This window comes from Chrysemys picta, chromosome 15, assembly GCF_011386835.1.
Source record: "Chrysemys picta bellii isolate R12L10 chromosome 15, ASM1138683v2, whole genome shotgun sequence".
In the NCBI taxonomy this organism is placed as follows: Eukaryota; Metazoa; Chordata; order Testudines; family Emydidae; genus Chrysemys; species Chrysemys picta.
Window position 1 is genome coordinate 29,826,349 of NC_088805.1, and position 24,581 is coordinate 29,850,929.

The window sequence follows — 24,581 nt, forward strand, 5'->3', positions numbered from 1 at the left end:
ATTGCCTTTCATGATCCAGTCATTGGAGGAGATGTTTGGCCAGGATAATGTTGTTCCTTTTATTTTATTTGGCGACTCTGCTGAGCGGAGGAGGACATGGGCTAGGAACAATAGCAATAACTCATCTCTGAGAGAAGCAACCAGGGGAGGAACTCTTAGAGCATGTTACCTCCAAAATGCCCGCAGGTTGAACTGCCAAATTCTGTGCGAGGTCAATAACATCACCGTCAGAAAACAAATAACACAAAGAATATCAGGGTTGGAAGGGACCTCAGGAGGTCATCTAGTCCAACCCCCTGCCCAAAGCAGGACCAATCCCCAGACAGATTTTTGCCCCAGATCCTTAACTGGCCCCCTCAAGGATTGAACTTACAACCCTAGGTTTAGCAGGCTAATGCTCAGACCTCTGAGCTATCCTTCCGTCCCTAACGTAAACCCCTTCCGCCTTGCACAGTGATCTCGATGCAAAGCAGCATTAAGTCTGGTCAGTACCAGGATGGGAGATCCATCCACCTACATCTACAAGGTTCAGTTCCTGAGCATTTTGTGATTCTGTCACCTATCTGAGTTGGCCAGCTGCTCCTCGAAAGCAGCAGAATTTTGAAGTAGAGCAGTTGTACCCAGTTAGAATAGCTTAGTGGCTAGCACTTTTCAGTGTTTCTACAGTGAGTGAGGCTTTCCCCTAATGCAGCCGTCTAACTGTGTACTGCTTCTGTCTGCTCCAGGAGACTACAGCAAGCCATACGGAGTTGACTCGTTTTCTCTATAGTAGAGCCAGTGATACATTGTTTTGCATCTTTATCAATTAGGATGAAGAAAGACACAAGTAGAATAAAACAGGAGAGCCAGTGTGCTTCCAAACAGCGGGGAAATCCTAGGCGCGACTTTCTGTCCCTTGGAATATTCTGTTAACGCTTTCTCCAGGGACAGCCCTCTAATAAAACCCAACCTCCCACTAAGCAAGGGGATACCGAGGGGCAATGTCAGGGGAAAGTTAAACTGGGACTCATTCTGAGGCTAAGGATGAAAGGTGGTTAGGATTTTCCCATCTCTAACAATATTTACTCCTGGAGCCCAGCCAGGCTGCAGAATGATTTCCTAGAAGGGAATGGCCTTGGGATTTTCAGTCCAAGGGCCAAGTCACCAGGCCGTAGAGAATAGCCATAATGGGAATGCTTATTCCAGGTATACACTCAACCATGAATGCACACACACATTGTGTGCACACACCCACAGTACCTACACATTAGATATACATCCACCATTACACTCAGACTATCACGCACACATGTCCTAGAAGCAAAACCACCTTTGAAATGGATGGTCCAGCTCCGTACCCAAAAAATTCACCTCAGATCCCCGTCGTTATAATGGGCCAAACCCAAGTCCCTGATCTAAACATCCCAGGGCCATTGGGGCCAAAGTTTGAACTGCAGCCCAGGTCTGCTTCAAGGACATAACACACTGTTATTAGCACACATAGTATCCTTTGCTGTAGTCCATCTGCCTTCAGAAGGGGTTGCAGTACAATGGCGGAGCTGGGTAGCAGAAGAAATGGGACTGTCAGTGTGTGCCTGGCTTGGCCATAACAATTCTTGTGCCACTCAGCATATGTGTCCTGACTGACTGCCTTTTGGGGATGGATCTGTGTGTCTTCCTGTTGGCCATTCTTGCTTTAGATGAAGGCCTTGAACTCTGTGGGAGATCCTGTGGGAAATGATCTTTTCCTTTCATGTTTGTACAGTGAAACCCATCCAAGTGATGCTCCCTGCAAGTCTTCCCATCCCCCTCCCCTCATCCAACCCCCCGCAATGCCTGTCAGGGATGGTCTGAAGGTTCCTCATTTCAAAGCAGCCCACTTGGGATCCAGCAGCCATCACAGCTGCAGACGTGTGTTGTCAATGAAGAAGCAATAGCTGTAAAACATAAAGTAACAGGGACCTGAAAACCGCACTTTACTCAAGGCCCTTGAGGAGTGTAGTCACCTCTTCAAATACCAGCATGAACAGCTGATTTTCCTTCTCTTTCCCCTTCTTGTCCTCACTGCCGGAGCTATGTGGTTCAGATGCCCTGCTGCCAAAGTGGAACCAGGAACTGGCAAGACACTCGCTGTGTGACTGAAAAGGCCCCAATGGACACAGGGACGGATGGAAAAGTGCTTAGTTTGGGATGCGTCATCCACAAACATGAGGCTGAGGAGGTTGCAGCAAAGTAGCAGGAGCGTTTCTTGACACACTGTCCATAGATCCAGAATATGGCAATAAACCTTGAGACGGCCACAATGGAGGGGAGTTTGGATGATACCTGGTGCTTTAGCCAAAAAAACAAGCCAGACGCTGCTTCAGCTCCTGGGGCAACAAAAGAGACTCTCCCCTGCTGGCCATTACGAACAAGGTTCACTGAATGAGCATTTCCACATCTCCGTTAGTATGTTCCTTGAGATCTGAAAACCTCTCTTCCCCTCATCTCAGTGGTGGAATCTTATGTATTGCGCCTTGACACATCTTCCATTTATTCTCTTTCTAGACAATCGTTGTATGGATAGAAGGTTTTTACCAGCACGGTCGAAACAGTTTATAGCTCTGGCAAGCTTTCCCGGGGCGGGCAACACTTGGGCGCGCCATCTCATCGAGCTCGCTACGGGTTTCTACACTGGGAGCTATTACTTCGATGGATCGCTCTACAACAAAGGTGAGAGGGGCCTGTAGCCTTTAAAATGTGCTAGGTTAAGAAATAAGTAGAAATTAGGCTTTGGCCTAAGTATAGAGGAGTATGAGAATTTGAGTTTGTTAATGTGAGCAAAAGTTAAAAATAGAAGTTGGAGTCAGTCAGATGTGAACATTGAAGTTAGCAAGGACAGGGACTATGGTGTGGCTATGTTTGGTTATAACTGGTTTTAGCAGGACATATATAGTGTAAATGATAATTGCATGCCTGTTTGCTTACTAATCATTTCCCTCTTAATAAAATGGGGTTCTATCATTCAAAGTATCATCCAAGGTCCTCTACCGAATTCAATTGTTTGTAACTGACTTGGAGGCTCAGACCTGAACACTAAGCTTGGTTTACTGCATTCTTAGCTTTAACAATTTAATGCTCATTGGAAACGTTTAAAATGGAAGGCCACAGGCGTCACCAGCAGCTTTGCTATCGCTGTGACTTCAGACGGCCTATCAACGAGGATCTCAGGAACTGGACAACTTTGAGGGTTTCAGAAGAAAGGCAGGAGAGGAGATTTGAATTAGAAATACACTACTGTGACTAGGGAAGGAAATGTGCTTTATTGATGAGCAAAAGAACATAAAGGGGGCCACCAGCGCTGACTTTCCATTGTGCTTGACCGCCGGCTCTGCCCCAGACCCCGCCCCACTCCACCCCTTGCCTCAAGGCCACACCCCTTCCCCTCCCCCACCCCACCTCTTCCCACCCTGGTCCGCTCCCTCCCACAAGCGTGCTGCATCCTCACTCCTCCCCTCTCCCCCCCCCAGCCTCCTGCACGCCACGAAACAGCTGATTGGGGCGGGCGGGAGGCATGGAAAGGGAGGGGGAGGTGCTGATTGGTGGGGCCTGCCGGCAGGCAGGAGGCACTGGGGGCAGGGGGAGGTGCTGATAGGGGGGCTTTTGGTGGGTACTCAGCTCCCACCATTTTTTCCCTGTGGGGGCTCCAGCCCCAGAGCACCCACGGAGTCAGCGTCTCCACAGGGTGCACAGGCCAAATGCTCCTCCCTGCAATGAAAACTCATTGATAGATAGGTGGGTAGAAGTCCATTCACGTCAATATAATTACTCCTGATTTACCCCTTCTCCCCAAAACTGACGCATGTCGGGGATGGTCTAAAGCAGTGGTTCTCAATCAGGGTTACACATACCCCTGGGGGTAGGCAGAGGTCTGCCTGGGGGTACATCAACGCATCTAGATATTTGCCTAGTTTTAAAACAGGCTACATAAAAACCACTAGCAAAGTCAGTACAAACTAAAGTTTCATACAGACAATGACTTTACACTGCCAGAGCCGGCTCCAGGCACCAGCCGACCAAGCACGTGCTTGGGGCGGCACCTTGGGGCAGGGCGGTGGTCGCTTTTTTATTTTTTATTTTTATTTTTTGGATTCGGCAGCGCAGCGTTCGGAGGGGGGCGGGGGCTTCGGGAGGCGTGGTGCTCGGAGGGGGGCGGGGCTTCGGGCGGCTTGGTGCTCGGAGGGGGGACGGGGGCTTCGGGAGGCGTGGTGCTCGGAGGGGGGGCGGGGGCTTCGGGAGGCGTGGTGCTCGGAGGGGGGCGGGGCTTCGGGCGGCTTGGTGCTCGGAGGGGGGACGGGGGCTTCGGGAGGCGTGGTGCTCGGAGGGGGGGCGGGGGCTTCGGGCGGCACTTGGAGGGAGGCGGGGGCCTGTATACTGCTCTATATACTATACACTGAACTGTAAGTACAATATTTATACTCGTTGATTTATTTTATAATTATGTGGTACAAATGAGAAAGTCACCCATTTTTCAGTAACAGTGTAATGTGACACTTTTGTATTTTTATGTCTGATTTTTTAAGGAAGTCGTTTTTTAAGTGAGGTGGAACTTGGGGGTTCACAAGACAAAGCAGACTCCAGGAGTCTGGAAAGGTTAAGAGCCACAGGTCTAAAGGTACCTCATTTCAAACAGCAGAGCTGGGATGCAGCCAGCCCTCACAGCCACTGACTTGTCTTGTCAATGAAGAAGCAATAGCTGTAAACATAAAGTAACAGGGACCTGAAAACCGCAGTTCATGGAAGGCCCTTGAGAAATGTAGCTGCCTGTTCAAATACCAGCATATCCAGCTGATTCTGTTTCCCCTTCTTGTCCTCACTGCTCTGAAACACAGTTTTGAGTCTTTCAAGCCATCACAATATCTTGGTAGATTTGTTACTAAGGATTCACTGGGTGCATTTCAAAGGGCCCCACACCCAGCAGTCCTTATTCAGCCAACACTTCCTTTGGCTCCAGTAGGAATTTTGCCTGAGGAAAGACTTCAGGCTTTGGGCCAATTCTTGCCCCAGGCTCACGGTGTGATCTCCACACTTTGGGAGGTTACGTGTCACTCCTTTCTGTACCTGCTGTACAGTTCTATTTGCATGGTCCATCTATCATCACCTCCTCGGAAACGGCCCGCGAGCCGGACTGTACCAGTTCCACGGAGCCCTGCGTGGGGCATGGCACCATTTAGCTCAACTGAGGACAATCTGAATTCACCCCCCCCCACCCCCTGCATATCCACACGCACCTTCTTGAGGGCCAGATTGTGGGCTGCCTTGCGTGACCTCCCAAGCGAGTAAGGGGGTAACTCCCTTGCACCACCTACTTGGATTGTGGGAAGCAGGAAGAACAGTCTCTGTGGGACCAATGGGGAGGAGGAAGTGGGAAGTGGGTGGAGAGCGTGCAGCGTGTTGGCTCCCACTATCCCATTGTACCAGCTACAGTTGCTATGGCAGCCTCCTGGGTGATGCATGCCACACCCGGTGTGGACCTGACAGAGTACTTCCCCCTGGGAGTAGTGGGAACCTGGGAGACAGATTCTGAGTCACTCACACTGCCTGTTGCTTGGGGTTCAAGGCCATGCCACGACTGGGCCCTTGGACGGTACATTCACTTTGGCGTGGAAAAATTCTATGTAGAATTGTCATGTTTGTGTTGCGGCTGTCACTTGTGGTCCATGCTGGGGACTGAAACTTCCCATAAAAGGTCTTGGCTGGCGCGGCTCGGAATTTGTCACAAATTTACAAATTCCACATTTTTGCACCAAAAAAAAAAAAAAAGAAAAGAAAAGAAGCCACTCATTTTTGACCAGCTCCAGGCTCAGCCTACTGCAGAGTGTCTGGATCAAATGCCAGGGGGCAAACTCCCATTTTGTTTTGCATTATAAAAACTATTGGGGGTCTTATAACAGACTCCTCTCCCCCACCCTCAACTGGGTATTTTACCCTGTTATTCCTACCCTGCCTTGTCCCCTGTTTATGATACCCATTTTGTAATATGTCAGTACTAAACTGGATTCGTGTGGGTCACCCCGAGACCATCAAATCTGCCTTTAAACTCACATTTCATTAGGGATTTTTTTTTAAATAATTTCTGTGAGAGACTAAGTCAGTTCAGTTAACAATCGCCATCCTCTGAGAGAGCACAAGAAGAATTCAGCAACCAAACGCAACAATAACAAAGAAATCACCGTTACATCAATCAGTCTTAGATAATCTCCCAGGCAAAGAGGAAAACTGCTGAGAGTTAACTTAATGATACAGCAAAGCAAGGCTGCACGCTGGCTGGCCATGACTGTAAAACGCTGATGTCCTGCGTTAACAGTCGGGTAGAGGGACTAGAAAGGGTTGGCTTTCGTGGATTTGACAGTCTTGCTCCAGGGTGCCCAAATTGCTAACCAAAAACATCACAGACCCCTAGTGAGAAGGGCCAAAACAGAGGCAATCTGGAGGTCACCCAATGGAGCCTCCCTGTGGCTAGCAGGCCCGCAGCCTGACAAAATTGAACAGCATCAAGTCGATTCGCCTCTCCTGGTACGGTAACACCTCGAGAGAGACTGTAGCAGCCCTGCACAATCCACACCTAAGCCCATTCCACCTGGAGCCACCACGGGCAGGACTTTCTGACGGGACAAGTGGTTTTGAGCACCACACTACTGGTGATTTTAAGAAAGGGCCGAGCGCTTGTCCTTTTTAGTGGCATTTAAGCATGTGCTTGAAGCTAAACACGTGCTTGATACATAGCGGCAAAGATTCCAAAGCCAGAAGGGACCACGGTGAGCATGTAGCCTGGCCTCCTGGATAACACTGGCCAGAGAACTGCCCCACAATAATCCCTAGAGCAGATCGTCTAGGAAACAGCCCATCTTGATTTAAAAATTACCAGTGATGGAGAATCTCCCAGGATCCTTTATGAGCTCTGCAGAACAGAGAGGAACATTAGCACATGCTTCAGATTAAACACGGGCTAAAGTTCTCTGCTGAATCGTGACTTTAAGTTCTCTGGACCTCAGTTCCCCTTTGTAAAACAGGGATAATAATATTTCCTTTCTTTAGATCGTTTTCTTGATCTCGTCTGTTTAGACTGCAGGCTCTTCAGGACTCTGACTGTGGGTTTAGATAGCACCTAGAATAACGGGGTCCTGGATTTGGGCCGCTCAGCTACACCAAAAAAAACAAATAAATAATGAATCACGTCGCTGGCTGGGGCTCCTACAGGAATACAAATCACAAAGAATAATGTTTGCATTTGAAAACGGTCGACGGGCTCATGGATGATTTGCAAACAGAGAGAGGGGGTCAGTTCCTTTTGAATAGCACTCACACTGGATAATTTAACCAGCCCCATTCATTCTCTTTCTGTTTCTCATCCTCATAACTTGGGAAATCGTGAAAAGAGCAAGTCATTTGAGAACAAGTTATCCACTCCCCCTCCCCCATAGCAAAAAAATGTTTTGGTTCAGACTGAGATGTGAGTGTGGGGTCAGATCACTTTGCTTTTTGTCAGGCCCGGCTCCCCCTGTTCCACAACAGCGCTCACTCCTCCAAATAAGAATCTATCTGCTTTTGAAATGCAGTAAATCCCCTCACCCTAGGATGGGAGAGGCCAATCTTTCAGTTACAAATTAGACTATTTCAGAGTAAATGTTATTGCTTAGGGCATGCAGGATGGCTTAACAGAAAAACGTTAGACTGCCAGTCTGCTCACTGCTGCTGGTTGACTCACAAAGCATGTTTCTCCTTGGGCGTAATGATTTTGCGGATATCCATCTTTTGTTCCTGTGGACATGCAGAAATTATTTACTGAGTTAATATTTTACAGGGAAAGAGTTCTTCCCTCACTCTGCCTCTAAAGCCCCCGGAGGGACAATAGCAACGCTGCCCTGAGGATGTAAAAGATGACAGGATGACTTGGCTAGAGCTTTAAAGAGCTACTACTGTGCTCAGCGCAGGGGAGGTCTGAAACGGACGGAGCAATAGCTTATGGGACAAGCCATAGAACACAGTGAGGGTAACACAAGGAAGAACAGTTTTCATGAACTTATGCAATTAGCCGTGGCACTTTTTGCCATAGGATATAATTGAGTCAAAGACATTAGTAGAATTCATTGAAGGCCCGGTCATTTATATGGCTAACAGTAGTATCCAAAGTGAAATAATATGGTTATTTGTTACAAAAGAAGACTTTTGGAAGGGTTATAAACCCTCATGCTCCAGGGCATAAGACAACCTCTCATGGGGGTCAGGAATAAACTTCTCTGTGAAAAGGTTATTTGGTTAGTTCCTTCTGCAGGATTTCTTGCACCTGCCTCTAAAGCAGGTATTGCTGACCAGTGTGGCTAACAGGATACTGGACTTAATGGACCGCTGGCCTGATCTAGTCTGGTAATTTTTATGTTCTAATGAAGCTCCAGAAGAAAATTAAATTATTATTATTTATTCTTTGTATTGCAGTAGTGCTGTGGAACCCCAGGCAGGGTTTAGGGCCCCATTGCATGCAGTTCCCAAACTTTCCCCCTGCATGATGCCATTTTCAGATGTATTGTTTCCCATGTTTTGCCTCCCAGACAGCATGGAGGATGCCATTTTAAAATGGCGTCCTGCAGGCAGCGTAATCTCATATGCACGGTATGTACTAGGTCACGCTGTGTTGAGGACGCCATTTTGCTCCACAGAATGTGCTACTCTGAGCAGGGCCGGCTCCAGGGTTTTGGCCGCCCCAAGCAGCCAAAAAAAAAAAAAAAAAAATCGCGATCGCGATCTGCGGCGGCAATTCGGCGGGAGGTCCTTTGCTCCGAGCGGGAGTGAGGGACCATCCGCCAAATTGCCGCCGAATAGCTGGACGTGCCGCCCATCTCCGGAGCGGCCGCCCCAAGCACCTGCTTGCCAGGCTGGTGCCTGGAGCTGGCCCTGCCTCTGAGGACACCATTTTGCTCTACAAACACCGACTAGAAAGACCCAGAGAGTTTACAATCTAGATTAGTGCTCAAGAAATGGTCTTTCAATAGCGTTCAGTCTTGTGATAAGAGGAATAACGATGATCATATTTTATATTTATTTTCAATACCTTTATTTATAGATCCCAACGTTTTCTTTTCTTTTCTTTTTTTAACAAACTCTCAGACAAAATCTCTCCTCCTTATGCTATCTGTATCGGAGCTGGCCTAACAGTGCAAATGGTTATCATAGATAGTCATTTGAATACATATGTGAAATTTGATTAAGCTGTGTTTGCCACTAGAACCGGGTGAATAATTTTAAGAACTTTTTTTTGGTGAGTAAAATAGTCAATGAATAAATTATTCCTCAAGTATATGTGCAAATGGATCAGCACTGGAAATGTTGCTCAAACCTCCAGGATTCTTTCACATCCACGGATCCTGATGATATCTGAAAGACTCATGCCCAGCAAACGGCACGGCACTCAGTTTTTGTGCCTCTGAAGGATGACTGGCTAAGCTGACCCTGTGGGGAATTAAACCTGTAACTACAGGGAGTCTAGTCTCATGCCTAGAACTGGTCACTCCCAGGATTAGAGGAGACCATGTTTCCCTGGTAGGCTTTACCTTACCAATCCTTGCTCAAAGCAAGTCCATGAGAAGTCTATTTCAAATACATTCCAAGATTCTCTACGATTTCAGTATCGAAACGCTGAGCTTAGTTTAATTCTATGGAACCCATTTGACATGGCATTGCAATAGTTGTAGCTGATACAGCATGATAGAGTTGGCACTCGACACATTCACTTATATCAACCAATGCCCATCCCCTCATTCTCCTTTGCACAATGGTTCTTGAGGATGTTTGTCCATTAGAGCAATTTATTTAAACGTCTTTATCCCACTGAGTTTAAAAAACAAACAAAACACACACAACAGAATCTACGCACTAATGATACAAAACATTTTGTTCTGCTGGCTAAAAATCAAAGAGTATTTTATGTTTATTCTGGGCTTTCTACTCATCTGACTGGGCTAGAATGTATCCAAGCAACTAGTAGATTAGCTACCATGTAGCTATGTTGTACAGCCTAACGGAGGAAAGCAAATGACACATCTATAATTGATGTAATACATCTACTTACATCTTCTGTCTCCCCCTGGCTTGAATCATCTGCTGACATGTTTTTTTGTTTTGTTTATTTAGACGTGGTGTGTGTATTTTTCATACCGCTAGGCCCGCGGGTCATTGAGATGAGGCTATTCAGCATGTTGAGTGCAAGCTGGTTGGCCGCTCAGTTGGATTTGCAGCTGGTGAACTAAGAAAGTGAGGCCACCGCCCTGTGTGCTCAGCAACAAAATACATCGAGTTCGGAGCAGCGGGGAGAGGGAAACCTGTGTCTTCCCAAAATGAGTTTGCTGGTGGTTTTTGCTATTGTAATCTTAGCCCTAGGAAATGGCACGGGATGCACAGCAAAGTGATTTCGGCAACCACACATTGGGCCATTGCTTCTACTCCGCAGGAACCCCCAAGCACTCCTGCCCTACCCAGACTGTAAGTTAGCACCAATTCTGCTCTGGACACCTGGCCAGCAGGAAGTGGACTGGCTCCAGTGACTCTCCTCCCATAGGCAGTATAATGACTCAGCCAAGATCAGGCTCACAACCTGGAGGTGAAGAGCGGTAGCCTAGCCCCAATGCCCAGAGACATCCGCTCCCTTCAAGTGTATTTAAGACAAATTATTCCTTATAGGAGCTCTGCCGAGTCACCTTGGATCAGTAACAGATGCCAGGTGTTGGGCGACGTGGTGTTGGGTGAAAGCCCCGGCCAGACATCATATGAGCCATGGGTAAAACTGAGGCCTGTGCCGAGAACCAGCCTAACACTTTTACACTGCTTAACGCCCCCAAACCAGGCTAAAGTAAGCGGTGCAGGAGTCTCATGTTGGTCTGCTGCCCGGGGATGGATTTCAGCGCTGGACTCCCCAGCGGTAGTGTCACGATGGCCACCTCTAGGCTTGGCCAAACAGGAGTTCAACCAGCCGGCCTGGTGAGCATGTCTTTGCTCTCCTCAGCGTGCAGGGTTGAGATCTTCAGTCAGAGATATGGGGGGGGGGGAATATTATAAATCCCACCCTGCCCCTGACTGAACACAGGTGGTGCCTCATTGGCTGTGCACAGGGGACATGGTCGAGCTGAATTTTTGATCTATATAAACAAACAGCTTTAAAAGTCGGACGCGTGAAACCAATTTACAGACAACAGCAGAGGCCGGTGACATTAATGGGCACTCTGAGCGCTCCCATAACAGGCTGTCAAGTGTCATTTCTCACGTTACGAGTCACCGCCGAGTTACAGGGCGAGTGTAAACACCAGGGCCAGGACGATTATATTAAAAAAAAAGTGCTCTTGACCCTCCGATTCAGACCAGGGCTCAGGTATGTCGGTTATTGCTGTAAATAGCCCGCAAAGGCTCGTGAATGCCGGCGTGTTTGCCACTGGGGCCTCAAGGAAAGCGGAGGTTTGGGAAATCAGTCTGTTTGCAGATAGCTCTGCTGACAAGGGGTGAAATTCACTGCACCGGCACAAAGCCAGAGGCACCGGAGAATCCTTGGCACCAAACCACCTGGTGTGTACCTGTGCACAGGATGCAAAGACCTGGCTAAGTATCGCTATCCTCCTTTTATACCTGAGGAAACGGAGGGGAAGTTATTTGCCTGGGTAGCCATGTGCGTCAGTGAAGGAGCCAAAAAAAGAACAGGAGTCTAGATCTGGAGCCTTGTTGGGGACATGAAATCCAGACACATCCCGCCCTGGTTGACTGGAGTGGGGGAGTCTCCCAGAGAGCCCTGGGAATGATGGGGGATTTCGGTGCCCCTTCTTTAGACATGGCATTGACCAATGAGGAGGCTCCAGATCTCGCTGAGAGTCGCTGCAGTTGTGGTGTGCATGGTTCAGCCCCGGGCGAGGCGAGTTAGAGGGACAGTTCACCTCCTCACCTGGCCCTTTGCCTAGCACGCCTCCAACAACTGGCCTCGGCTAATCCAGACATGGGCAGCATGTTCCCACGAAGCCCCCGGGAATGCCCTGAGAACACGGCCTCTGCCGCCCCATGCTTTCACGTCAGCGAGCTGTGGGACCCCGGCGCTCACAGGCTGAGACCGACACAGAGTGGGGCAGCTGGGGACAACGCACCACAGTCCCTCCAGGGCTGCTGTCATTAGAGACACTTGGCACTTCTACAGCACCTGCCTCCTGGGGATCTCCAAGGGCTTTATAAGCGTCAGTAACCTAAATCTCACAGCGCCTGTGCCGTCTAGTAAAGTACAGGCATCATCATCCCATTTCACAGCTGGGAGAGGCTCAGGCACGGAGAGACGAGTCGCCCAATTTGCCCAGCTCCAGAGATTCCAGGGGAGTTACTCTTGATTTACGTCGCTACAAGACCTCAATCTGGCCCAAAGTGATTTGTCCAAAACAGTTGGGAATAAAACCTGGATTCCTGATTCCCCGTCCCCTTCTGTGACCATTAGGCCCCACTCTCTGACCACTGTCACTAGGACTGAAGCTGAGGTTGTGTACTGAGCCACCGGATCATTGCCCTGGGTAACCAGGCACTGTGCTAAGTAAAACATGAATTGCTCAGTATCCAAGCAAATAAATTATTTCCATCTGTAACGAGGATGCAAATCTATTTTAAATTGCCAGCTGCTTTCATCCAAATATATTTTGCAGTCTCATTTCGCCCTGCTTGCTGTTTTCTTTTCTTTGGTCTTTTTTTTATTATTATTATTTTTGCATTTCCTTATTCTTTTGTGTCTGTTTATTTTTCTGGGAAGGGTTCAAAGGTGAAAGGGATCACTGGCGAAGTGGAAGGACAATCTGCATCAAAACCCACGAAAGTGGCCAGAAGGAAATCGAGGCCTTTGATTCAGCCATACTGCTCATCCGGAACCCATACAAAGCCCTGATGGCTGAATTCAATCGCAAGTACGGCGGTCACATCGGATTCGCTTCTCACGCACATTGGAAAGGCAAAGGTATGCTAGTCACCTCGATACTTTTTGTACCAGTGCCACTCGCTGGTTTGGGTTGGAGGGAAAAAACCCACCCATTCGGAACAAGTCTCGGTGTTTTGTGTCAGCATTTTCCAAATGAAATGTGTTGATTGTTTGGATTGAAACGACTTTTTGTTCCGAAAGGTCCTTCAAACGTGCACAGTAACTTGTATGCAGGCTGGCTATGCATGCCACTGCCCTCTAGTAGCTGGAGGTATGAAGAAAAGACTGAGGCTAACATACACAATGCTCCTTTTGCGTGTGTTTTTCAGAGCTGTGCTACAGGACAGTTGACAGTTGTAACACCCGTGTACAGTACATGAGGGCAGAGGACATTACAGGATTGCAAGGGAACTAATGACTTCTCATAGCCAGCAGCTTAATGTATAATAATAGTATTTGCCCTTACTTAGTACAGAGGCATAATCACCCCCCTATTACAGATTTCTACATTAAGGCACAGACCACTGAGGTGACCAGCCCACTGCAGGTGGTCAGCCTGTGATTGACCTGGGACTAGAATCCAGGAGTAGAGTTAAGTGACATTTTTTAAACAAACCTTTTTTCAGTAAAAAAATGCAGATTTGGGGACACCAAAACGCTTTGTTTATTTGTGCCGGTTTCACTGACTGGTTTGGGTTGAGAAAAAAAACCCCAAGATTCAAAAAGTCTTATGATTTTGTTTCAATATTTTCAAAATGAAATGTTTTGATTTTTTGGATTGAAACGACTTTTTGTTCTGAAATTTTCATCAAATTTCTTTTAATGCGTTCAGACACATTTTAAAATAACGCTTGATGTAGAAATGAAACATTTCACTTCAGGATTTCATTCGACCCAGAATGATTTCTCTCTCTCTCTCTCTCTCTCTCTCTCTCTCTTTTTTAAACTTTTTGATTCACTGAAAATTTCAAAACCATTTATGTTTGGTTCAATTTTTTTCCTCATTTTTCAGAATTACCAGCAAACTGAAAAATCCACTATTCTCACAGGTCTCTCTCTCCCGGAGGTCTGATTTCCATTCCATGGCTTTTACCACTAGATCAGAGACTTTGTGCTCATATTTTGCACAGAGGGGAATTTCACCAAGAGAGCAAACTCAAAAGGGCACTAGATATGGAGAAAGGGAATTCAGCCTTTAATCTGGGCAAACATTCAAGAAAAAGATGTTTTGCCCAGCTCTGATGCATAGAGTTTGGTTGGTTTAGCTGGCAGAGGCAGACAGAGAGGATGCTGGGATTGATTGTCCCTATCTTCTTTTAACTCAGGGGGTCTCAAACTCAAATGACCACGAGGGCCACATGAGGACTAGTACATTGGCCCGAGGGCCGCATTACTGACACCTCCCCCCCACTGCCCTCGGCCCCGCACCCATTCCAACCCCTTCCCCGAAATCCCCACCCCAACTCTGCCCCCTTCCTGTTCCCAGGAGGTGCAGGAGGGGTGTGGGGGTGTGGCGGGGACTCAGGGCAGGGGGTTCGGCTGCAGGAGAGGTTCGGGGGGCAGGCTCCTGGAATGGGGAACTGCGGCCAATGGGAGCTGCTGGGGGCGCTGCCTGAAGCAAGAGCAACACACAGACCCCTGTGCCTCCCTTCCCCACGTTCCAGCCGCTTCCCGGAGCGGCGCGGGGGGCAGGGCAGGCAGGGAGTCTGCCCTTCCCCCAGTGTGCGTTGGGCTGGAGCCGCTCTAGGTAAACGCTGGGAGGGCCACAAGGAGCTTGCGGGCCGCAGAAAACAACCCCCCAGGCCGCGTGTTTGAGACCCCCGTTTTAACTCAGCGTACAATAGAGATAACACCCACTGAGCTGCAGCAGGGTTGGAACACGCAGCTTTTGCAGTTGGTTCTCAAACACCCATTGAAGCCGTTTATTCCTCCTCCATTTGGAACCTTATCCCTTAAACAGTGGTGTTAGCAGAGGGTGACACCATCACTCCCATTGGACTATTCAGTTCAGCCTTCCTATGTGCTGAGCGAAAACAGGAAACCTGTGACTCAGAGAATGCCCCTGCAAGGGCTGCCTTCCCCTGTGGTGTTCAACCAAAACAAGTAGCAAAAGCACCTTCCTCCAGGTACCATCCAGTGCTTCTACACAAGCCCAGCCTGACTTCCCTACTCTACCAACCCGTGGGACTTAAATGCTTGTAAGAGCCCATTGGGAGGCCTCAGATAAGCTCCGACATGGCGCTGAATCTCTGCTTGGTGGAATGAAGGAGAAATCCTCCAGGGTTTTCCCCGCTGAAGCCAGAGCTGCTCTCAGAAAGGGGCCTGGCCTCCTAGCAGAAATCACTATTATCAGAGCATTGCTTCAGGATGAGGCCATAAAATACCTGGCCCTGACACGTCTTCCGACTTGATGATCTTTCCCTCTGAGTGACCGGACATTTCATGTAGGAGCCCCAGCAGGAGAGAATCCTCCCCTCTAGACAAATCAGTCGCAGCCTTTTAATTCTGCACACCCTGCTGCTCCGGAGGAAGCACCTTTCCCAGCCACGCACAGACACATATTGTGGATGCTTGTTAATTACAGCAATTTACAAATTGCTGTTGTGAAATTGACTTCATTGGAAAGAGTTAAAATATTTAGCTTGATTGAACATCTGCTACCCTTAATTCAGAGTTTATTTAAGGGGATCTCTTCTTGTGTTGTTGGTATGTGCCTGGATTTCATTATTGCCACGTGCACTGAAATGCTCTCTCTCTCTCTCTCTCTCCTCTTTGCAATGCCACCAATACCAGAGACATGCCCAGAGCAAAACCCCAGTTCTGACTGCAATCCAAACTTGGGGAAAGATTCTGCCTTTTTCAACACAGCTCTGAGCACAAGGTGGTGCATCAGGGGCACCGTCCCAGGAGGAATTGCTTCCCCATTGGCTCTGGGGCAGCAGCGATTTGCTGTTGACTTAGGCCAGTAACAAATCACAACACCCTTTCACACCAGCTCATCTGTGCCTGGGAGGTGGAAGGAGTGGAGCCTTGTCTCCGCCCACTCACCCATTTGTGCCAGTGGGGAGTAGCTGGGGTTTGTGAGTCTTGGAAGCAAGGTCTGGGTAGCCCATGAGGGTGTGTAAGGGGGGGGTTGTGCTCTGCCATATCCCTCGCTGCGGGCACATGAACCAAGTCACTATCTAGCCCTCAGTCTGGGGCAGTTCATAGGTTCAGAAAAGACTATATTGGTCATCTAGCCTGACCTGCATGACAGAGGCCATAGAGCTTCCCAGCATTAATGCCTGTTTGAACTACAGCAGATCTTCTAAAATAACAGCCCATCTTGTGCTCACCTCTGGGGTTACATTTGAGCAGTTTAGGCCCCTCTCTAGGACTGATGTGAAGGCTGAGGGAATTCAGGCAGGAGAGGGTGCTGAGTCTTTCTTTGGAGTATGTGTCCCTGTGCTGAGGGTGCTGACGACAGTGCTATCTGGAACAGCGAGTGGTAGGTTTTTTGGATATCCATCCAGGCAGCCCCATCTGCTGATCTCCTTCAAATGACTGTCAGAGATAGCAGGCTGGATTTTATTTTCAATTATCCAGAGCTACTCCACTGAAGTCACTGGGGTTCTCTTGGACTTACATCCATGCAAGTGAGATCAGAATCACACCAATCAATACTTGATGGCTCCTTAAAAAGGATACAGGACAAAGGCAGTTGTCCATGTCTCCATCTACTGTTGATGTTCAGGGAACAAAATTCCCGCAAAGCCCTGCTCAGTTTTTGTAGCTCAGGGAAGGGCAAATGTCAATAGGTGGCCAGGCAGGCCATTCCCCGATCTGCACCAATGGGGTCATTTGCAGGTTTCACTACGCACACGTGGGCAGGTTTTCAGGTCCAGTGAGCATGTGCATATTTTCATGCCTCCCCCCACTGTACCCACACCTGAAACCTTTTCCTTTAACATACTGGTCTGGGATAGCCAACAGCTCCAGACATTTCTCTGTGTAAGTTTGTGCCAGTTGGATAGAGCACTCGGCATGCTTCACCGATCGTCAGGGCCGGCTCCAGGGTTTTGGCCGCCCCAAGCAGCCAAACAAAAAACAAACAAACAAACAAAAAAGCCGCAATCGCGGTGGCAATTCGGCGGGAGGGCCTTCACTCCGAGCAGGAGTGAGGGACCATCCGCCAAATTGCCGCCGAACAGCTGGACGTGCTGCCCCTCTCTGAAGTGGCCGCCCCAAGCTGGTGCCTGGAGCCGGCCCTGCCGATAGTAGTAGCAATAATTATGCTGCACAGAGAATGTGGAGAGAGGAAACCTCAGAGAAGCTCATCTGAGGTGTTAGAACAATCAACACACAAAGCTGAGGAGAAGGTGGGAAAAATCTGTCCACAAATATTCTCTCCAACGCAAAAACTAATTTTGATTTGGATTTAAGTCAAAATATACCACCATGTGCTCTAAATAAGACATATTTTTAACAGCGAGGGTAATTAACTGGTGGAACAACTTGCCAAGGGATGTGGTGAAGTCCCCATCATCACTCGATGTCTTTACATCAAGAACGGATGGCTTTCTAAAGAGTACGCAATGGATCAATGACAAGATGTGGGTCCAATGCAGGAAATGGAGGGCGAAACCTTTCGCCTGTGTTATGCAGGAAGTCAGACTAGGTGATCACAGTGATCTCTTCTGGCCTGGAAATCTGTGACTCTATAGCACCGCAAACCTTTCAAGTTCACTTTCCAGGAAAGTTCAAGCACTTCATCTTCACCAGCAGGAATACTCACGAAGAGCAACATTTCCTACTGGACTGTCCTGTTTGTGGAATTTGCGACTAGCGCTGTGTTGCTTAGTTACCTGACTCATCCCAGCAGAGGACAAAAGCAGAATTCATAGTGAATAGTCCACACAGTGCAAACCAGATGCGCTATATCCGTCTGCAGAGGGGGCAGCACACAGTGCCTCGGCATTACTTAAGCCCTTGTTTGAGGGCTGACGTGGGAAATAAGTGGCCTCTGCCCATTCTGAATATTTGCAGTAAACTCTTAACAAATAACCTGCAGAGCAAAAATTATTCTCTGCAGAAATTCACTGATAAATCTGAATAGAGAAGCAATTTAACAATGGTGCAAACTGAAAAGAAGACAAAATATGTCCTCGGAATTATCTACTGGAAATCATTCACTCAACTCTGCCCACTCCTGGATACCTGTCCCGAAGCATTCCCCATTCAATGAGGGACTAGCCAAGCAGTCCCACTGCTGATTGCAAGTGCCAGACTACAAGTGAGCCCAGTAAAAATGGGAAATATGTCGTAGTGCCCTAGCAGGTTTAGAAACCCAGGACCTAATATTGCAGAGTTATGGTTCTGTCAATAACTATGAAACAGTGCAGCGAAGAAAGGCTGCTTTCATTGCAATTGGCATTCATGTGTGTTCTATTAATCTCTGCTCAGGATTGCTGCAGTGGAAAGGAGAGAGGCGGAGAGGGAATTGGAGTCAGGGCACTAGCGCAAATTTTTCTTTTTTACTACATGTGATTTTTTCCCCCTCAGGGTTGAGGGGGAAAGGCTGGCGAGAAATATACCAGCTAGTTCTCCAAACTATTCTAACTGCAGAATCGGCCAAGGTCAGCTGTAGGCGTGTTTGGGGCCGTGCGCTTTTGTGGTCCAGTTCTCACTTGGCAGCTCACATTCCAGCCCACTCTCCCTCTCCAGCAATGGAATGAGAGTGGTGAAAACTCCCTCCTGCCTCCCCGATCTCCTGCTTGGTACCATTAGGTCCCCATAAATTATACGGCTGCCCACTCAGGAGGGAGCTGTGGCCGAGGGCTGTGGGTTGGGGTGCGGGGGGCAGTGTGAGGGCTCTGGCTGGGGGTGCAGACTCTGGGGATGAGGGGTTTGGGGTGTAGGAGGGTGCTCCAGGCTGGGACCAAGGGGTTCGGATAGCAGGAGGGGGATCAGAGCTGGGGCAGGGGGTTGGGGTGTGGGATGGGTGAGGACTCCAGCTGGGGGTGTGGGCTCTGGGGTAGGGCTGGGGATGAGGGATTTGGGGTGTAGGAGGGTGCTCCAGGCTGGGACTGAGGGGTTCAGAGGACGGGAGGGGACCAGGGCTGGGGAGGGGGGTTGGGCGATGGGAGTGGGTCGGGGTGCAGGCTCCAGGTGGCGCTTACCTCAAGCAGCATGCGGAGCCCCTGGCTGCCCCTGCATGGAGGAGCCAGAGGGGGGACATGCCGCTTCTTCTGGGAGCCGTGCGGGGCCATGGCGGGGAGGGAGCCTGCCTTAGCCTTGCTGCGCCACCGACCGGACTTTTAACGGCCTGGTCAGCGGTGCTGACTGGAGCCGCCAGGGTCCCTTTTCAACCGGGAGTTCCCCACACAGGCCTCTCTTTTATATACCCCAAGCCTGATTTTCACATGAACTACAGGTCACACAACCTCCATTTTCCCTACCTGGGGAGGTGAGTGGCTCTTGTCACAGGTGGGGCTGAAGCCCGTTTCCCCTTGCGGGGCCCACCACTCTGGTCAACCATCAAAGCACAAGCCTCTACCACATGAAAGGAGTAACTCCATATGTTGGTAGCAGTGGTAGGGCTGTTATCCTGAATGTGGGCCAGCTCCTTGAGGATAACAACCTTTGAACCTTGGTGCAAGTCCCTGCTCTGCGATAGACTAATAACAATAATACCTTGCTCTTATCGAGCACTTTTCATCCATGGATCTCAAAGTGCATTACAAGGGAGGGTCAATCCGATTATCCCCATTCTAGGGATGGGAAAACTGAGGCATAGAGAGGAGACGTGACTTGCCACCAGGCCAATGGCAGAACCAGGAATAGAACCCAGGGCTCATGGGTCCTAGTCCAGTCTGCTATCCACTGGGCAACACTGCCTATGTGACCATGGGCAACTCACTTAGCCTGTATGTGCCTCAGGTCCCCCTCTGTGCAATGGGTCAAAAAGCCTGGCTCTGCCTCACAGGGATCTTGTGCAATAAATACAGTAACGATTATGAGGCACTCAGATACTGCAGTGAAGGGGGCCAGATAAGTCCCTAAGATGAAAGGTGGAGGAAGACACCGCTCACCCTTCTAAGAGGCCTTTTGTCTGGAATGCTACAGAGCCAAAGATTAAAACAAAAGGCCGAGCTGGCATTTCGTTATTTCCCCGTAAGTCCCGAAGGCATGAGGGAGTCCCCTATCAACGCAGCCTCCTGTGCGGCACACACAGCTGTAGCATTGCTCATTCTTCCCACAGCCGTGACCTCCGGGCCTAAGGAAGAGGGAGCGACTCTTCGTGGCAAGAGAGAGATGATTAAATTTTCTTTGCTAGCTTAATCCATGGCCTTTCCTCAGCAATGACTGTCAGTTTGGCCACACACAGGGCATTGGTTGTTTTTCTTTCCTGACCGAGCTATTGGCCTTTCTCTTGCCAGTGAGTTAAGGACACCCAACTTATTTCATGTCAGACATGACTTTAATCTCCAGCAGGGTACCAAGGGCACACCATCCTCCTTGGCATTTGCCCTCTGAGCCAGCCCCCAGGAAAGCCTACATTTAACCCTTCCCCATGGGGCTACATTTATGCATCCCAATCATGTGTCTCTCTATGTAGTGGCAGATCAGGAACTGCAACTGGTACCTTGTTCCCTTATCATTAAAAGCAAACAAAGGAAAGGCCTATCTGGCTGGATATGAAAATGACCAATAGAAACAGGATCTTCTTGGTTTTTACTTTTCCCATAAGGATCTCTGCATCATTTCCAAGCATTGTATGCTCTATCCACTGCTCTAGCCAAACATTGTATGCTCTATCTAGGCACCGGTCAGCGCAGACAGACCCTGGTGACTGGATTCCTCTTGTTTTCTGTGTGTCACTCTACTGCATAAACAGCCACGATGCAGGCCTCAGACAGTGCAACTTCCCTCGCCAACGTGGTTCACCGTCGGCCCCAAGGAGGGAACCCCTCTCAATGGCTGAAAGAGGAGCTCACTCCCCAGGGCCAATCCAGTTCTAAAGGCTGCGAGTGCCAACAGGGAGGGCATTTTAGGCCCCAGCTCAGGAAGGGCATTTCAGGACCTGCATGAAGTGAGCTTAAGTGCTTTCCTGAATCAGTGCCATCGTGCCAACGATGGGGGGGTTTCCACCTAGCTCTGAATTAGGTGAATCTGTATTTCACAGCAATACAGGGTGACGTTTTGTACAGCCGAAATCTCTGTGAAAGCCCCTCTGCTGTTTCAAGCTTTGACGTACAAATTCCCCTCTGCCAACAATGGGATTTGACCAAGGCCGTGCTCTGCCCTGAGAAGGTGCTTGGGCCGCCCCTGTGGAGGTATGTCTGAGTGGGCTAGAACCTGCGATGGTCTGGAAGGGCTTGCTGGACCATAATGGTGATTTTCAATCACTCTTGGAACACTGAGAAGGGTAAGGGGTGACTTGAGCAGACTGTATCGGTTCCTACATGGGGAACAAACATCTGAGAATGGGCATGTCAATCTAGCAGACAAAGGTATAATGAGATCCAATGGCTGGAAGTCGAAGCTAGACATATTCGGACTAGAAATAAGGTGCACATGTTTTTAACGGTGGGAGTAATTAATGGTTGGTACAATTTACCAGGGTTGAGGTGGGTTCTTTTCGAGATTGGGTGGTTTTCTAAAAGATCGACTCTAGCTCGAACAGGAATTAATTCAGGGAAGTCCTACGGCCTCTGTTATGCAGGAGGTCAGACTAGATGATTGCAGTGCTCCTCTCTGGCTTTACAATCTATGAACCTCTCACTCAGCAAGCGACTTCTATGCCCGTTGAATCGAATGGGCCAGCCTGTGACCTCGGTCACACCGCACCGTGGAACTGGAGTGACCCTGCTCACGGTGTGAGTGGCAGAGGAATCTATATCCACCCGTCTAAAGGCAGCTTATCGCTGTGACTAGAATACTAACGCAACTTGCCAAAATGGAAGCCCGGCAGCTCCCTGGCTGAGCAAACGCAGTGGGCGTGTGAGGCACTATTGGAATGATCTGAGCTACTGCGTGTGAGGGGGACGAGACCTTGCTTGGCTTCTCCTGGATGCTGCCGCTGTTGAATACAGCTGCTGATCCTTTCTTTCCCTCCTGGTTGCAGCCGTGCTTTTCACCAGCCTGGGCTGAAGGCTCTTTAAAATCAGTATTTTGTTCCATGACATTAATTTTATGATATCCCTGGAGTGGTTCCAAAGCAAAGTTTTATGTGATATGATTACACAAGGTGAATTGTCCTGTATCTGTTTAATGAAACAGATACTGTCTGTAATGATTCTTTGGGGAATTAAATACAGCGAAGCTATTAATCAGGCATTGGTTGCTCAAGGAGGACAAGAGGAAGGAGCACATACCCAGAGCTTTTATGCATCATAAGATACATGTGTATTACAGTTTCAGCAGAATCATAGCTTATTATTGGTGTTTCATCATCCTTTTTATCACCTGATTTTAATGTGGGGATCAATTAGCAAGAGACCTTGGGAATAATTGAAAGATTTTTAGGAGGGAGCACGTGTAGTCAGCCTAGGGACCAGATGGCTAGTTGAGCTCACTGGGGATATTATCAATCACCAGCCAAAGACCTTTGTGGAACTTTATCGACAGGGCCCATTGTCATTTCTTTCAGAGCCATTTTGCTGAACTACTCCTGGTGTTGAAGATCAGCAAACACCACATTTGGTAACTCTCTCTCTCTCTCTACACACACACACACACACACACACACACACACACACACGGCCCATTTTCATTTACAGTTGTCCAAGGGAAAAATTGAAACTATAAAGTCAACCTCAAAACTCAGTGCTGTAATTAGACAGACTGTTCGTATTCAATTTCAGGAGTGACAGGTGGTAATAGCCACCTTGATTAAACTCAGAGAGCCCAAGTAGCATGAAGAAATGCAGAGTCTAGGCTGATTAAATGCCCGGGGGGAAGGCGGAGGTGGGGGGAGACTTGCAGTGGTTGCCACTGACAGTAAAAGTGAAAAGAAGGCAGGCATTACCTTGCCTCAGTAGCTGAGATTTCCAGCTCACATGACATTGTTGTCATGGAAATCATACCAGTTCTGTGTACAGAAAGTGAGTCAGCCCCATTGACTTTAGAAGCAAGCAGCATCTCAGCAGAGTTGAGGGAAGCTACAAGGGGGAAAGATACTGGGATACAGAAGAAAAGTATCAGACTTAAAGCCAGTTTTAGGAGATGTTGGTAAAGATCGATCTGGCAAGGTCAGCAAGGTTACGTGATGCATATGACATGCATGAGGTTTGAATGCTGTATGGAAAGACTCCTCCTCAGCAGATGGGCTGCAGAGAGTGACTCAACCATGACTGGAAAAACACGAGGCCATTAACAGCAAGAAAACACAATTTGGACAGGGTAGGAATGTGGGATCAGTTTAGTTCTGTAAGGAGGGCCGTTAAGTTTAGAAACATGACCGTCCAGAGCTGTCAGAGACATGATCAAAAGAGCACCCCCGCCCTCGTTAAAAATACTACAGCTCTTACAGCAGTAAAAATCACACCAAATTATAGAAATGTGGGGCTGGAAGAGACCTGGAGAGTCATCAAATTCAGCCATCTGCGCTGAGGCAGGACTGAATAAACCTAGACTATCCCTGACAGGTGTTTGTTCAACCTGTTCTTAAACACCTCCCATAATGGGGATTCTACAACCTCCTTTGGAAGCTTATTCCAGAGCTTAACTACCCTTATAGTTAGAGTTTTCCCAAATATCTAACCTAAATCTCCCTTGCTACAGATTTAGCCCATTACTACTTGTCCTACCTTCAGTGGACATGGAGAACAACTGATCACACTCCTCTTTATAACAGCGCTTAATGTATTTGAAGACATATCAGGTCCCCCCTCAGTCTTCTTTTCTCAAGACTCAACATGCCTGGTTTGTTTAACCTTTCCTCGCAGGTCAGGGTTTCTAAACCTGTGGTCATTTTTGTTGCTCTCCTCTGGACTCTCTCCAGTTTGTCCACATCTTTCCTAAAGTGCGGCAACCAGAATTGGACACAGAACTCCAGCTGAGGCCTCACCAGTGCTGAGCTAAGTTCCCCCACCCATCACCTCCATATTGGTGCACATAACAAAATTAATTCTGCACATGGATGTAAAAAATTAGAGGGAACATTGATGCTGAGTAGAGCAGGACAACTACCTCCCGTGTCTTACATACGACACCCCTGTTCATACACTCCAGAATGGCATTAGCCTTTTTCACAACTGCATCACACTGCTGCCTCATATTCAGTTTGTGATCCGCTATAACCCCCAGATCCTTTTCAGCAGTACCACCACCTAGCTAATTATTCCCCAATTTGTAGCTCTGCATTTGATTTTTCCTTCCTAAGTGAAGCACTTTGCACTTATCTTCACTGAATTTCATCTTATTGTTTTCAAATCAATTCTCCAATTTATCACGGTCATTTTAAATTTGAATCCTGCCCTCCACGGTGCTTTCAACCCACCCTCCCCTCCCAGCTCGGTGTCATCTGCAAATTTTATATCACCTTCATCATAATTTGCACACTTCTCCTGCCTTTTGTTGAAGATCTCACTGTATTTTACAGTGGGGTCAGGTACGGAGGATTTTCCTATATGCATATGCCAAGATTTTCAAACTGGAT

General features: G+C 48.4%; 1 protein-coding gene across 1 annotated transcript in view; it reads left to right on the forward strand.

Annotated features, from left to right (window-relative positions):
• Nucleotides 1-24,581, forward strand: part of WSCD2 (WSC domain containing 2) — a 139,223-nt gene that overhangs the window by 109,981 nt on the left and 4,661 nt on the right. Inside the window, exons 7-8 of the mRNA XM_005298579.5 lie at nucleotides 2,527-2,691; nucleotides 12,779-12,979. Coding sequence (XP_005298636.1) covers nucleotides 2,527-2,691; nucleotides 12,779-12,979 — 366 coding nt within the window. The remainder of the gene's footprint in view (nucleotides 1-2,526; nucleotides 2,692-12,778; nucleotides 12,980-24,581) is intronic.